The sequence below is a fragment of the Balaenoptera borealis genome (genome assembly GCF_965194805.1).
Source record: "Balaenoptera borealis genome assembly, chromosome: 2".
NCBI lineage: Eukaryota > Metazoa > Chordata > Mammalia > Artiodactyla > Balaenopteridae > Balaenoptera > Balaenoptera borealis.
Window position 1 is genome coordinate 1,445,216 of NC_138867.1, and position 14,595 is coordinate 1,459,810.

Here is a 14,595-nt window from a genome sequence, read left to right on the forward strand (position 1 = left end):
CAGACGCGAGCGGCCCAGCCACACTCCTGCGTCCCACAGGCCTCCGGGGCTGCCCCCTTGGGGTGGCCCGCCAGGATGGGCACCTGGGCACAAAGGCCTGCATGCGGCCAGGGAGCCCCAGTCACTCCCTGGCATCGGGTGGGTGGCCGGCACTCGGGCTGGAGCTGGGCGCTTCCAGCGTCGTCTGAGAGGCCGTGGGGCTTGAAGGGCAGCAGGGGTTCGGCCTCCAGACCCTCAGCCCAGCTGCTCCCGTGCCCTATGGCTCCACTCACTGGGGCAGCAGCCACGGAGCCCTAGCCAGCGTCCTAGGTGACGCAAAGACAGCGGAGGACACTGGGTTGGACTGTGGTCCTGGGGTCCCCTTGGCCCCTGCTTGTCCTAGCACCCGCCCCTTCTGGGCGGGCGTGCTGTTCAGAGCAAACCCTGCCCCCCATGCTGCACCAGGAGGCCCACCGCCGACCCCCACCCCTGCTCCGAGCGGGGGCCGTACTGCGTGGACGAGAACACGGAGCGGAGAAACCACTACCTGGACCTGGCGGGAATCGAGAACTATGCGTCTAAGTTCGGACCAGGTGGGTCCTGGAGACCGGGCCCCTGGCGCCAGGCCTGAGGGCTCCGGGCCCCTGCGGCGACCCAGCTGGGGCCCCGAGTCCCAGAGTGGGCCATTCAGGTGTGCGGGCAGGACTGGGTCCGGGTGGGATGTCCCAGGCCCCGCCAAGGGTCTCACGGGTGCCGTGTCTGCAGGGTCCCCCCCGGCGCAGGCCAGGCAGGAGCCCCCGGCCAGGGCTGCACACCCGCAGGGCCGGTCCCGCTCCCAGGAGTCGGACGCGCACGCCGCGCACCATCGCCGCTGCCTGGGGCTGGCTGAGCCCGCCCTGCTGGCCGCTGAGCCCGTGCCCCGGGCCCTGGACCTGCCGCCCCGGCCGAAGGGGCCGGAGAGGCCGTTCTTGAGGTCCCCCCAGGGCTCAGGGCGGCCGCCTGGGGCCCCCAGCGCGGGCAGGCCCGGGAGAGCCTTCAGCTTCCACCCGCCGGCCCCCCAAGCCCAGGCCCCGCCCCAGGACGGTCACCATGTCCCGCAGTCCCTGCCCCCACCCTACGGCCACAGGCGGTGCCGGCAGAGGGGCCGGGAGGGCCACTCGCCGCTCAAGGCCGCGCCGGGCCAGCCCGCTGCGCTGGAGCACGAGGCGGTGCGGGAGCTGCCCCCCGCGCTGCCGGGCGAGGCCTACGCGGTGCCGGCGGTCCAGCGCCACGAGCACCACCACCACCACGAGCACCACCACCACCACCACCACCACCACCACCCGGCCTAGCGGCCCGACGCGCCGGGGACCCACGCGGAGGGGCCTCTCACGCCGCGGCACCCCCACCCCGAAGCTTCCTGTGTCATCCTGAACACACTCGTACGCTTAGCCGCCTGCACCTGCTTCTGTCACGGTACCACGGCGAGGCCCGCGGGCTCGAAGGGACTCTGCTCGGACGGCCTCGGCGTGTTCTCCTCTCGGAGCCCCGCTGGGTGCGTCTCCTGTGCGGCAGGGGGCGCGAGGCTGGTCACCGGCCCCGGGTGGCCGGGGGATTCGTGGCTCCTGTGGCTCGTCCATGCTGAAGCCGGGAGGGGCGGCTCGGGGCCACGTGTGCGGTGGCGAGTTCCAGCGTGCGAGGCCGGCACGGATCACGGGGGAGAAGGGTGGCCACGCGGGGGGCCAGGGGAGTGGCCGGAGTCCAGAAAGGCGGAGGTGAAAGCCAAGAGGAGGGGCGGCCAGGCAGGGCCACAGGCGGTGCCACCAGCATCCTCAGAGGACACAGAGGTGGCCAGCGGGGCCAGGGAAGTGTGGGCGCCCCCGAGACACACACACGGACAGCTGGACAGGAGGCGGGCATAAACCATTGAGTGCCGGACACAGCTTCAGCTTTGGAAAAGCGCGATTCCCTTTGGGAGGCTGGGAAGAGGGCTGCAGGCGAGCAGGAAGTCTGGGTGTCCCGCGCATCCCCCTGAGGCAGGACGTGCCGCTGCTCCGTCTGAGACGAGCAACTTGTGAATTTGTGCAGCTGGTTTTGTATTTGCTTCCTTGGCACTGTTTTTAAGGATAAAGCAAATTGGTGGTTGACCTGTGATTGAGTTCTTCCCCAGTCATAATAAAAATACGTGCATTTTGTAACATGTCACACCTTGTTTTAAAGTGAGTTTCCAATCGAATCGGTCTGTCCCGCTGCACCAGCGTGTGGCCACGGGTGCAGACAGCTGGCCACTCAGCTGGGACGGGCCCACGGTGCTCGGAGAGAGCATGTCCGTCGCTGTTTGTACGTTTGTAGAAGTAAAATTAACGCACGTGCAGGCACACAGAGCTCCGCATTTATGCATAACACTTCCCCCACTTTACTGCTCTAAAAAAACCAAAATAAAAAAACCCCTAAGCCTAAAATTGGGTTCATGCTATGGGCACACTTCACACCTCTGTCTGGGGCTGCGTGGGCCGAGGCTTATGTGGAGACGCTGGCTCTTTGTGGATGCACCTCGCCTCCGTCTCCTCCTGCCCGCTTCTAGACGCCGTGCTCGTGGCTGCTTTAAAAACCCCTCCGGGCTTCCGAGTGGCTGGCGTCTCTGTGCGCTGCACCCCGCGTGCTTGGAGGAGCAGGTGTCCCACATCTCAGGGCTCCGGGGATCTCAGGAGTAGACGCAGGCCGGGCCCGGGTGGCCCAGAGGCCAGCGGCCGGGTGTGGCCCCGCGTGGATGAGTCCACGTTCCATTCTGTTGTCGTGAACCCAGCTCCATGTCACCTGCCCCTCGGCACCAAATGTTGGCCCCGACCCCGGTCCCTTCCTCTGTGTGCAGAGCTCCTGCACCCGGTCCCCCATGAGGGGACTTTCAGTCCCAGCAGACCCATCCAGCCCTGCCACCGCCCACACTGCCCTCAGGCGGAGCTCGCTGGCTGACCGGGAGTGTGCTGAGGCCTCAACGTCAGCCTGAGTCCAGACGCCGGTTTTAAAGACAAAATGTAAGTGAAATGCCATCAAACGGACCAGAAGCTGAGTGTGTGTGTGTCTGCTGCCTGTGGATCCGTGGAGGAGAGAGGCCCACCCTCCCTGCCGCCAGTGTGGGTCCAGGACGGCTGAAAGGGACAGAGAGCCGTTTGAGAGCAGCGACGAGGAAGATGACTTACGAGCACACAAAGGGCCCCGGGCGGCCGCGGACACGTTAACTAAACGTCCACACGTGGAGAACAGCTTGTGTCCCGTGGATGCAGCGGCTTGACCTGGGGCGGGGCCCTGGGACCACGTGGGCCAGGGGAAGCAGATGCCCTCCCGGAAGAAAGGCTGTGAGACAGAGGTGGGCGGGGTCAGCGGAGCTGTGTCCAGCCTGCTTTGGGGGCAGCTCCTGCCCGCTGGGCCTGGGCGGGGGGGTGGGGCAGGGAGGAGCCAGAGGCCCCAGCGCCGGGTCCACCAGGAAAGCTGCGTGGTGACTGGTCAAGTGCAGAGAGATGCCTTCTGTAACAGAAGCAAAGCGCCTCGTTACTTATTTGTTGTTAAGTGTAGATTTGGCTACTGGACGATCCCGAAACTGGCCCAACCTGTGTCTTCCTTCCTAAGAAGGCCCTCCCGGAGAGCGTGTTGCCCGATACCCCTGGTACGAGTGAGCGAAGGTCTTCGCGATACTCGGGGGCATGGCCTCTGGTCCTCGGCTGATCGCAGGGCTGTCAGCTTGGCCACCCCACCTCCTGGTCCCCTGCCCACACACCGGCCTCCCTCTCGCCCCCTTCCCGGGCCTGTGCTCTCGGCCGCTCCGCTCGTGCGTGCGGTCCCCGTCTGCTCGGCCCAAAGGTGAATCCAGAGAGCAAGCAGGCCGGCTTCCCGGTGCCACACCACGCAGGCCACTGGCCCCTGCCTGCCCCCGAGCCCGGGAGTCTCTCTCCTCCGTGTCCCTCTGAGCACAGACACGACGTGGTCAGTTATGTCTCTGCACTCGTGGCACCTGGTGTGGGACGTGGGAGGAGACAGCCTGCCAGGGCCCCCACCCCGGGCCCCACTCCTGCTCCCAAGGCCACTCTCTGCCTCATTCCCTCACTTCTTCTGCCTGCAGCCCTCATGCGTCTCTGCGCCTGAGATGAGCCCCGTGCCCCAACCCCGCGTGCCGGGCCGGCCTCGCCTGTGCCTGCTGCCTGTGGGGCCCGTTCCCGTCTGCTCCTGGGGCACCCACAGCTTGTCCTGGCCCAGGCTCTTCACAGGAGCCCAGCGAGCACGGAGGGTGAGTGAGGGAGTGAGGGAGTGAGGGAGTGAGTGGACGCCGCCCGCCACCACCAGACACAGGACAGCCGCCGCCCAGTCTGAGCCTGGAAGGACCGGGAGGGTGGTGCCCGCCACTGGCCATCGTCCAAGAAGTGGGACCCGGGGCCTCCCACGGGCTTCGCGAGCTACTTGCTCCCACCGTACACACACCCACGGCGCCTCCGTCAGGGCTGGGGGTGGCTGGGGGGTCGCTGCCCCAGGGGGGAGCCAACCATGGACAAGCCCGCGGCCCCAGCTGCCTCTTCGCCCTCCGAAGCGCCTGGCGCTGAGTCTGGCGGGGCTGCATCCCCAAGGCGACCCCAGGCAGCTCCAGGTTGAGGGTCCACGCGCACCGCGGGGAGGGCCTCGACCGCTCCGTGCCTCCCCAGACTCTGCAAACAGCAGGTCGGAGACACAGCTGGGCGGCCAGGGTTAGAGACACAGCTGGGCGGCCAGGGTTAGAGCCACCGCTGGCGTCCACGGCGAGGGGGCAGCACAAGGGGGGCGCTGGGAGGGAGCAGGGGTCAGACGTTGCCAGGGAAACCGGGGAGGCAGCCAACGGGGGCAGTGGCCGGGGGGGCTGAGGATTCACCACCTCCTTAGAACACTTCTCTTCGCCCTAAACAGAGACCCCGTGCCCGCCAGGGGCTCCCACTCTCCACCCCGGCCCCCGTGTGTACCGTCAGCTGGTCCGTCTGTGGCTCTGCCCACTCTGGACATGTAACGGGAACCTGACGGTCGTGCCCGGCATCTTTCTCACAGCAGAATGCTCTCGGGGCTCACCTGTGTGGCAGCATCAGCACTTCGTCCGTCTCAGGACTGAGTCACACACCATCAAACGTGCACACGCTGTGCTCGTCCACGTGCATCAGCTGACACGTGGGCTGTTCCGCAGCGGGGCGGCCGTGAGTGCTGGAACACGCGCTTTCACGGCTGCTCGGGCATCCGTTTCTCCTGGCTTTTACGTCCAGGAGTGGAGCTGCTGGGTCTCCTGGTTTAACACATTTAGGAGCTGCAACTCTGTCCCCACAGTTTCTCTACGTCCAGGCAACACTCGTCAGTCTCCTTTCTGTGGTCACGCCTACATCCTCGCAGGCCGGAAGGGCTGTCTCGCCACGAGCCCGTGTCAGGACACAGGGCCCCTCGTGACAGATTCTCTGCCGATTCCACCCTGATAGAGATGACAGGTGGAGTCATCTCAGCCGACAGCAGGATTTCACTGCTGTGCTGCACACGCACCATGGGGGGACACGGGACAGCTCCCTGTTGCTGTCCAACAGCTTTGGTTGTTCTCGTTTGGTTTTTACTTCTTTCAACCAATTCACATGATGATTCTTTCGCCATCTGAGTGTGCTTTGGCTGATCAGACCTGAAATAAACTCCTCAAAGAAAAGAGAGGGAGGGGAGCATCCCCAAATGTTTAATTTCTATGCTGAACGAGTCACAGGAGATTCTTCAACATACTCAGATTTTATACAATTTTATTCTTCTACTAACAAAATCATACAAAGAGCCTAAAAAAGGAAAACATGAAGTCAACTTTAAAATGGCTGCAGTTACGGTTACACAGTTGACAGTATGGAAAGGAGGCCCAGTGTAGACAGACACAGCAGGAGGCAGGTGGAAGGCCCAGGCACCTCCGTTCCACGTGAGCTGGGGTCATGTGACTTAGGACAGGGACTGGCGGCCCCTCCCCAGATGCGCGAGGGGTCTGGAAGCCACCGAGGTGGGTTTCACTGCCTAACTCAGCACTGAACCAAGACCCCCCACTCCCCAGCCCAGCTGTGGCATTTGGCACATGCTGTGGCTGCCGAATGCTGCCCGGCCACCCCTCAGAAGCGTCTGGAAGCACACGCTTAGCCCCTGCCTGACCTGAAATCCATGCACCAGGCCGATTCCCTTGGGAGCCCAGGGAAGCCAGAGAAAGCCAATGGCTGGTCTGTTTGGAGCCCCTTTCACAGAGGCTATCTCCTTATGGTCAACTTTTATCACTCAAACTCCCCCAGGTGTTTAAATAAATAAATAAGCCATCGGGAAAGTGAGGCACAAATTACTGCGACAATATACAGTGGACGGGATCACTCGTGTAAAGTGCAAACAGTCCAGGATCATTGGAAGGTATCGTGTCAGCACCCTCGATGTCGCTGGGACCACCCGTCAGTGCCCTCCATGTGGCTGGGACCACCTGTCAGCGCCCTAAACACAGCTGGGACCGTCGGTGCCGGTGGGAGGGGACACACAGGCTCAGCTGACAGCCGGGTGCCGTGACTGCTGACGCCACAGGCCCTCCCGCGGCTGCAGCCTCGTCCCCTTTCTCCAGCATGAAGTGTGGAAACTGAGATCACAGGGGCGGGTGCACGTCGGACGCTCAAGTGTGTGGCGTTCCCAGCCCCGAAGGCTCCCCCGCTGCTGCCTGCAGGTTCCCGGAGCATAAACGCAGGCGGACGCCCAGCTGGGAAGAGCCGGTGCCTGAGCCCGGGCCGCCTGAAGGGGCTGCACGGAGCCCTCAGCTGCAGAGGATCAACCTGTCTGTGGGCTTCTCGCAGGCACCCTGGGGTGGGGGGGATCTGAGTGACCGTAACTGCACGACAGCCCAAAGATCCAACCCAGGGAAATCGATTCTAGAATCCAAGGGGCTTCCCACCTCCTCTGTCACCACGAGACGGCCGGCCATGTCGCAGGTCACGGCCAGCCTCGCCGGGGCGGGTGGGGGGAAGGGGGGCACGAGGGCTTCGCGCCTCCCTCGGCCGCGAGGAAATCTTGAGTCAGGTGCCGGCTCTTGGCCCGGACAGGAGAGCCCCTGGAGGCATGCAGGTGCTGGTCGGCAGGCATCGCGGCGCCATCCGCACACCCGCCGGGCACAGCCCCGAGCGGCCGGACGTTAGGAGTAGATGGTGACCACCTCCCGGCCGCTGCCCCTAACCAGGAGGGCCCTGTTCAGCCCCTCGGTCAGGACCTCGAGGAACTCCATGTCTGGGGGCACCGAGTCAAGGACAAAGCCAACCCCTCCAGGTGCGCGGCTGCAAGGGTGAACGGAGCGCCTTTACCACCCAAGAGCCCACGTCCGGTTAGGGCTCGGCTGGAGAAAGAGGCGAGGACGGGACAGGGAAGGCCGGGATCCGGGGCCTTCAGGGGAGGAGACTCGGGGTGGGGGGTAGGGGAGGAGGGACCAGTGTGAGGGAAAGAGGGGCACTGACCCTGCCAAGGAGGGACCTGTCCACTCGCCAAGACCCTGGATAGGCCGGGGAGTCCCGGTCAGCACGAGGCACAGACTCCTGAAGCGTGTGGTCAGCCTGAGGCTTAAAACCCAGGAACAAGGCTGCTTACCTCCTCCCACCTCCTCCCGCCCCCGGGGGGCCGAACTGTGACCCCGAGGCCAGGACGACAGCCTCGCGCCCCGCAGCTGGCCCATGAGGGATCCACCCGGCGGGGGGCTTCAGGGTACCTGGTGCCGGGAAGGGCTTGGGGGTGGAGCCACGGCTCTGCCACGTCCTAGAGACGGGCGGGAAGGGACCCGGCCGGGCGGGAGCTCAGAGCCCAGCGCCGACGAGGACCCAGAGCCGGAGCTGCAGCAGGAGGGGTCGGGGTCGGTGATGCGGCGACCCCCCCCGCCGGGTGTTCGGTCTCTGAGCCCACGTGCTCCTCACTCACCACCCTGACCCAGGGGGCCACTGTGATCCCCACGGAGGCCCCGGGAAGGCCACCTCCTCAGTCACGTGGCCACACTGCCCCCTCGGCCCCGGTGCTCACGCCCGCGTCAAGCAGGGGCGACTCCTGGGGCTCCCCCGCCCAGCTGCCCTGGGCCAGCAGCTAAAACGTGGGGAGGAGACGCACACTTGCCCGCTGGCTCCCGGCCCCCTGCCGGCCACGTGGGGACCAGGCAGCCGGCAGGAGCCGCCGGCTCACAGCCTCTGCATCCGCCTGCCCACGGCCCCGCGGGCGGCCCATGGCGAAGCGGCTCTGCTCCGGGCCACCCGGGCTGGCCGGCCCCCCCCGCCCCCGACGTCGAGGGCCCCGCGGCTCCCGATCCCTGCCTCGGGCGTCTCCACTGAGCAGGAGAGGAGAGAGGTGTTATCCTGCCGCGGCAGCGGCGCCCCGACATGGGGACAGCGTCCGGGAAAGGATACAGTTCTCGTCCCCCTGCCGGTTTCTGGGGGGGCCCGGCATGTTCAGCAGGACCAGCTGGGCATCCTGGGACTTGTCAAGGACAACGCCATTGAGCTTCACGGCCGTGTGCATCCTCCGGACGTTGGACTGGTCCCTGTGGGAGGAAGACGGTCACTCGGCACCTCCAGCCGAGGTCCTGGGTGCCGGGCTCAGGCCCCACCCTGCCCGCTCCACTTCCGTCCGAAAGGGCGGGTGAAAACAGATCAGACCCGCCACCCGGAGAACCCCCGGCACGGCGATTCCACGCGGAGGCCAAGATGACAGCCGGGCGAATCAGCTTCTGCTCCCAAGCACTGCCTCTCGGGCGGGAGCAGCCCCTTCGACGGCACGGCGTGCACCTCTAGGTCACGGAGCGTCTCCCGCGGAGACCCTGCCCTGAAGCTGAGCCTGCCCTAAACGCTGCCCCTCGCTCCTTCCAACGCAGGCTGGGGTCCAGGGGGCTGCAGAGAGGCTGAGCGAGGAAGGGCCCAGCCCTCCACCCGCTCCGGAGGCCCGAGGTCCTGGAACAGAGCTGGAGATTCCGGCCGAGAGTGCGGCCGCCATGAGGCCCACCCCCGGCTCTTCGTCCAGCCGGCCGACGGCTGAAGGACGAGAGCCCCGCCCTTGGTGACCCGGACCCCGTGCCCGTACGCTCACTGCCTGCCCGGTCCCCACACTCCTCGAAGCGGGCGGACCATCCACTGTGCACCCGTGGTTCTCGAAGGGTCCCGGGAAACCAGGCCTGGCAGCGGCCCCCAAGGGAGGATCCCCGGGGAAGCAAGACTGGGAACACCAGGCGCTCAGGCACCTGCGTGCTTGCCCTCCCCCCTCCCCAGGTCCCTCCCCAATGAGCTGGGTTCCAAGAAGCAGGCGGCAGGCCCCCCGGCTGGGAAGACCCGCCTCACTGCACCAGCACCCGCTCTGCGCTGGGCGCTCCAGCACCACCGCCAACTCTGGGGCCGCACACAGGATACGTAGCTCAAAGGTCACCCGTGCCTCAGACATGAGAGGGACGGGCAGACATACACACAGAGGCCGCCACACAAGGGGTCAGGGAAAGGCCCCCAGGATGCATTCCGGGCCACCACCTTTGATCAACGCAACCCTTAAGCCAAATAAATCCAATTACAGCCTCCAATTACCAGGAGGGAAACAGGGAGATGGAGCCCTTGCTTTCCTCTCTCCAATTTTATCTGGTAAAATTACAGGTTGGGTCTCTGTCCACAGCAGTCGGGGGTCTTTCGTTACAAGAACCGTGAATCAGTTGCCAGGATGGGCCACAATTACCAGTGCGTTTGGGGACAAGGCGATCCCAGGAATGCGTGTGGGACACTGAAGGGCCTCTCAGGGTTAACAGTCTGAAAACACATATAATCTTAAAATCACGAGTGTGGGTCTGCACAGACCCACAGCTCCAAGATGACAGGCCCCGTGGAGGCGAGAGAGGCGCGGACGTGGGGCTGGGCAGCCCGTGTGTCCAGGAAGTTAACGGAAACCTGCACTGCCTCCACAACCGGCCACGAGGTCACCAAATGGAAACACGTGGCCATGTGCTGAGCCTGAGAAGGGCTTCCCTCACGGGGTCCTCTGAGGCTGGGAACTGCACGTGGGGCGGGGGCCGCCCAGGGCGGAGGAAGTCTCCGTTGGGGGCAAAACTGGAAACCCAGGCCCTTGGCTCCTGACGGAGACACGGAGGCGGCCGGCGAGACAGAGGCGCCCACACGCCTGGGGGCCAGCGAACCCCCCGCAGGGCGCCCACCGCGGCGACCTTTAGTTGGGCACGTGCCACCTGTGGGCCGACCTCCAACCTTCCGGGAGCCCCTCCAGCCCACCCCGAGGAGAAGCCAGACGGGAGTGAGGTCCCGTCCCCCGCTCGCATCCTGCTGACCCCTGCCAGGCGCACGCGGGGCATGGGCCCACGGCTCACCGTGCCTTTTGGGGGGGGACACGCACTCCTGTGTCCACGGGCTTGTTTTTGTCTTTTTAATTAGGAGGCTGTACTCGTAGGGCACTTCAAGGTCGTGAAAACACGGCAGGAGGTGCAGTACTCGGCCCAGCATTTCCCGACTCATCTGCACATTTTGCTCCCTCAGTGTGTGATGCACTCGGGTTTAGGGGCTGGAACAGGAAGTGCACCCCAAGTCCTAAGGCTCCACGGAGCACGCTGGCCGGGCTCCCACGGGAGGGAAAACAGCCCGAAAATCATGGGGGAACCAGGGGTGGACAGATGCACAGAGAGACAGCAACCCCAGGCGGGCCCTGGAGCCCTGGCCCTAAGCCTTCAGGGGCCGGCCATGCAGAGGTTCATCCACATCCCTTCTCACGAGACTAAAGGTGGCAGCTTCCTACGGGGCAAAAAGGCACCCGGTGCCGGGCAGACGGGAGGAAACGCCGTCCTGGACGAGCTGAGATGAGGTCTGAACCCCCAGCCCCAAGGGATGTGGGTGAACGATCGCTACCAGCTACGGGCACAGCACACGCTCTGCTCCGCTGTAGAGCCGCTCGGGACCAACCGCCCTCCAACCTCAGTCCTCACGCGCTACCCAGAGAAGGGATTTCGGGTGTGTGCCCTGAGCCGCTCCAAACGGAGTGAGCAAACTAAACAGGAAATTACTGAAAGCCACAGTGGGCGAGCGCCACCTGCACACGGACACGCGCACGTGGCCCAGGCACATATACACGGACACGCACACACGGGCCAGACACATATACAAGGACATGCACACACACCCAGACACGTACACATGGCCCAGGCACGTATACATGGACACGCACACACACACAGACATGCGCACACGGCTGAGGCACACATACACGGACACACATACACACCTGGCTGAGCACACACACTGGGACGTGCATGCACACACAGAACTTGGCACACACACGTACACGGGCACACCCGCACAGAGGGCTGAGCACGTATGCATGGACACATGCACACACAAGGCCATGCACGCACACTGGGGCGTGCACACACACACGGGACTGTGCACACACATGTACTCACGGGCACACCCACACACGGGGCCCCGCACACACACAGGGCTGTGCACACACATGTACTCACGGGCACACCCACACACGGGGCCCCGCACACACACAGGGCTGTGCACACACAGGTACTCACGGGCACACCCACACACGGGGCCCTGCACACACACGGGGCTGCGCACACACATGTACTCACGGGCACACCCACACGCGGGGCCCTGCACACACACGGGGCTGTGCACACACAGGTACTCACGGGCACACCCACACACGGGGCCCTGCACACACACAGGGCTGTGCACACACAGGTACTCACGGGCACACCCACACGCGGGGCCCCGCACACACACGGGGCTGCGCACACACACACACGGGGCCGCGCACACTCGGACGCGCACACGCGGTTCACGGGGCTGTGCACACACAGGTACTCACGGGCACACCCACACACGGGGCTGCGCACACTCGGACGCGCCCACGCGGTTCACGGGGCTGTGCACACACAGGTACTCACGGGCACACCCACACACGGGGCCCTGCACACACACAGGGCTGTGCACACACATGTACTCACGGGCACACCCACACGTGGGGCCCCGCACACACACGAGGCTGTGCACACACAGGTACTCACGGGCACACCCACACATGGGGCCCTGCACACACACGGGGCTGCGCACACACACGGGGCTGCGCACACACATGTACTCACGGGCACACCCACACACGGGGCCCCGCACACACACGGGGCCGCGCACACACACACACGGGGCCGCGCACACTCGGACGCGCACACGCGGTTCACAGGGCTGTGCACACACAGGTACTCACGGGCACACCCACACACGGGGCCGCGCACACACACGGGGCTGCGCACACTCGGACGCGCCCACGCGGTTCACGGGGCTGTGCGTGCACCGCACGCCAGGCAAGCGCGCCTGCGAGGCCCCGCGTACAGGGAGTGACTTACAGGCTTCCCCATTCTCTACATGGAAGAGAAAACAGAGAGCACGTTACTTTAAGAGGAAACACGACACACGCTTTGCACAACTACTGGGCTCACCCCAGGCTGTCCTTTCTCAGCTGACTGTGGTCCTCCTCAAGCCGACTGACCCCTCGGGCCCCCTCGGGCCCCCCAGGCCCTGCCGATGACTCAGGGCTCCAGAGCTCTGCTCCGCCACTGAAGACCCGGGAGGTACTGTCCTAGTCTCCCACTCGGGACCCCTCCCCAGGTCCAGCCACGCCACCAACCGGCACCTGTGCCAGCCCTGGGGGCCCTCAGCTCAACACCGCAGCCAAGAGCCAAGGAGGGGGATGGGCCCTGGCCCGACGGGCAGCCTGGAGGTCACCGCGGGGGTTCAGGCCTGACCTCTAGGTGCTGGGACACCCACCAGGAACACTGACGGTGGCATCGCCGCCAACTCACCACCCGCGTCCCCACTAACTGGCCCTGGAAGGAGGCTGCGGCCCTGGGCCGGCTCGGCCCTCTCAGAGGCTGGGCGTGCCTGCCGCTCCGCATGGCGGCAACGGGGCCCCTCGTGGCTGCGGGCTGGTGCAGGTGGACACTCACGGCTTCAGGCTGAAGAGATCCCTGAACCCGGACACGCTGGCGTCCTTATTCCGGTGCTTCTCGGCGACCAGCTTCTCCTTCGTCCAGGTCATCTGCACCTTGTCCAGCGTGGACGGGGCCTGGGTCCTGGCGGCCATGGCCGAGTGGGAGATGGTGTTCCTGTCGTGGATTAGCTGCGCCTGGTGGGACAGCAGGACACTCAGCAGCCGCACCGTGACGGCAGGAACCCACCCCCCGGGGAGGGGACGTGCACAGGGACAGAAGCCGGCCCCGGACCCGAGACAGAGCACAACCCACGGGGCCTGGGGACGTCTGGGCCGGCCCTCCCAGACCCACCTGGCCAGGCCCCTCCTCCTGGGCTCCAGACCAAACCCATCGCTACATTTCTGTCTCCTCCTGTCCCAGCTCTGAAAGCCCCTGAGAAAGGACCTTTCCAGACTTGTTGACAGGAGATGTTGACGTGCACGTCTCTGCACTGGACACAGCCCCGCACACACAGGCCCTGCCTTGACCTGCTCATCCGCCCGTTCACTTGCTCATCCTTCCATCGATCCATCTGTCCATCCATCCGTCCGTCCATCCATCCTTTCCCTCACCCACCCCATCCATCCATCCATTCATCTTTCCATCCATCTATCCATCCTTCCATCCATCCATCCTTCCATCCATCCATGCATCCTTCCTTCCATCCGTTCATCCTTCCTTCCATCCATCCATCCTTCCTTCCATCCGTCCATCCATCCTTCCATCCATCCATCCTTCCATCCATCCATGCATCCTTCCTTCCATCCGTTCATCCTTCCTTCCATCCGTCCATCCATCCACCCACCCATCCATCCATGCATGCTTCCTTCCATCCGTCCATCCATCCTTCCATCCATCCATCCTTCCATCCATCCATGCATCCTTCCTTCCATCCGTCCATCCTTCCTTCCATCCGTCCATCCATCCTTCCATCCATCTATCCATCCTTCCATCCATCCATCCTTCCATCCATCCATGCATCCTTCCTTCCATCTGTTCATCCTTCCTTCCATCCGTTCATCCTTCCTTCCATCCGTCCATCCACCCACCCACCCATCCATCCATGCATGCTTCCATCCGTCCATCCTTCCTTCCATCTGTCCATCCTTCCTTCCATCCGTCCATCCATCCTTCCATCCATCCATCCTTCCATCCATCCATGCATCCTTCCTTCCATCCGTTCATCCTTCCTTCCATCCGTTCATCCTTCCTTCCATCCGTTCATCCTTCCTTCCATCCGTCCATCCACCCACCCACCCATCCATCCATGCATGCTTCCTTCCATCCGTCCATCCTTCCTTCCATCCGTCCATCCTTCCTTCCATCCGTCCATCCATCCTTCCATCCGTCCATCCTTCCTTCCATCCATCTATCCATCCTTCCATCCATCCATCCTTCCATCCATCCATGCATCCTTCCTTCCATCCGTTCATCCTTCCTTCCATCCGTCCATCCATCCATCCATGCATGCTTCCTTCCATCCGTCCATCCTTCCTTCCATCCGTCCATCCTTCCTTCCATCCGTCCATCCATCCTTCCATCCGTCCATCCTTCCTTCCATCCGTCCATCCATCCTTCCATCCATCTATCCATCCTTCCAT

At 64.3% G+C, this 14,595-nt stretch overlaps 3 protein-coding genes across 8 annotated transcripts in view; 2 read left to right on the forward strand and 1 right to left on the reverse strand.

Moving 5' to 3' along the window:
* NKD2 (NKD inhibitor of WNT signaling pathway 2) overlaps window positions 1-2,163 on the forward strand; it is a 28,426-nt gene extending 26,263 nt beyond the window's left edge. For both annotated transcript variants that reach the window (XM_082381207.1, XM_082381208.1), the window contains 2 exons: window positions 445-572; window positions 745-2,163. In XM_082381207.1, coding sequence (XP_082237333.1) covers window positions 445-572; window positions 745-1,310 — 694 coding nt within the window. In that variant the 3' untranslated portion in view covers window positions 1,311-2,163. The remainder of the gene's footprint in view (window positions 1-444; window positions 573-744) is intronic.
* A 3,561-nt stretch (window positions 2,164-5,724) lies between these two features.
* The window catches only part of SLC12A7 (solute carrier family 12 member 7), a 44,712-nt gene continuing 35,841 nt past the window's right edge, over window positions 5,725-14,595 (reverse strand). For 4 of the 5 annotated variants that reach the window (XM_082381204.1, XM_082381206.1, XM_082381205.1 and 1 more), the window contains 4 exons: window positions 12,971-13,149; window positions 12,371-12,385; window positions 8,388-8,521; window positions 5,725-7,233 (listed from right to left, as the gene is read on the reverse strand). In XM_082381204.1, coding sequence (XP_082237330.1) covers window positions 7,142-7,233; window positions 8,388-8,521; window positions 12,371-12,385; window positions 12,971-13,149 — 420 coding nt within the window. In that variant the 3' untranslated portion in view covers window positions 5,725-7,141. The remainder of the gene's footprint in view (window positions 7,234-8,387; window positions 8,522-12,370; window positions 12,386-12,970; window positions 13,150-14,595) is intronic. The other variant, XM_082381203.1, reaches the window with a different exon arrangement.
* LOC309623890 (uncharacterized protein) lies at window positions 8,518-12,365 on the forward strand (the record flags this gene model as incomplete). Its single annotated transcript, XM_082381209.1, has 2 exons — window positions 8,518-11,966; window positions 12,027-12,365. Exons 1-2 carry the CDS (start codon window positions 11,331-11,333, stop codon window positions 12,363-12,365), a joined length of 975 nt encoding a protein of 324 aa, XP_082237335.1. The 5' UTR covers window positions 8,518-11,330.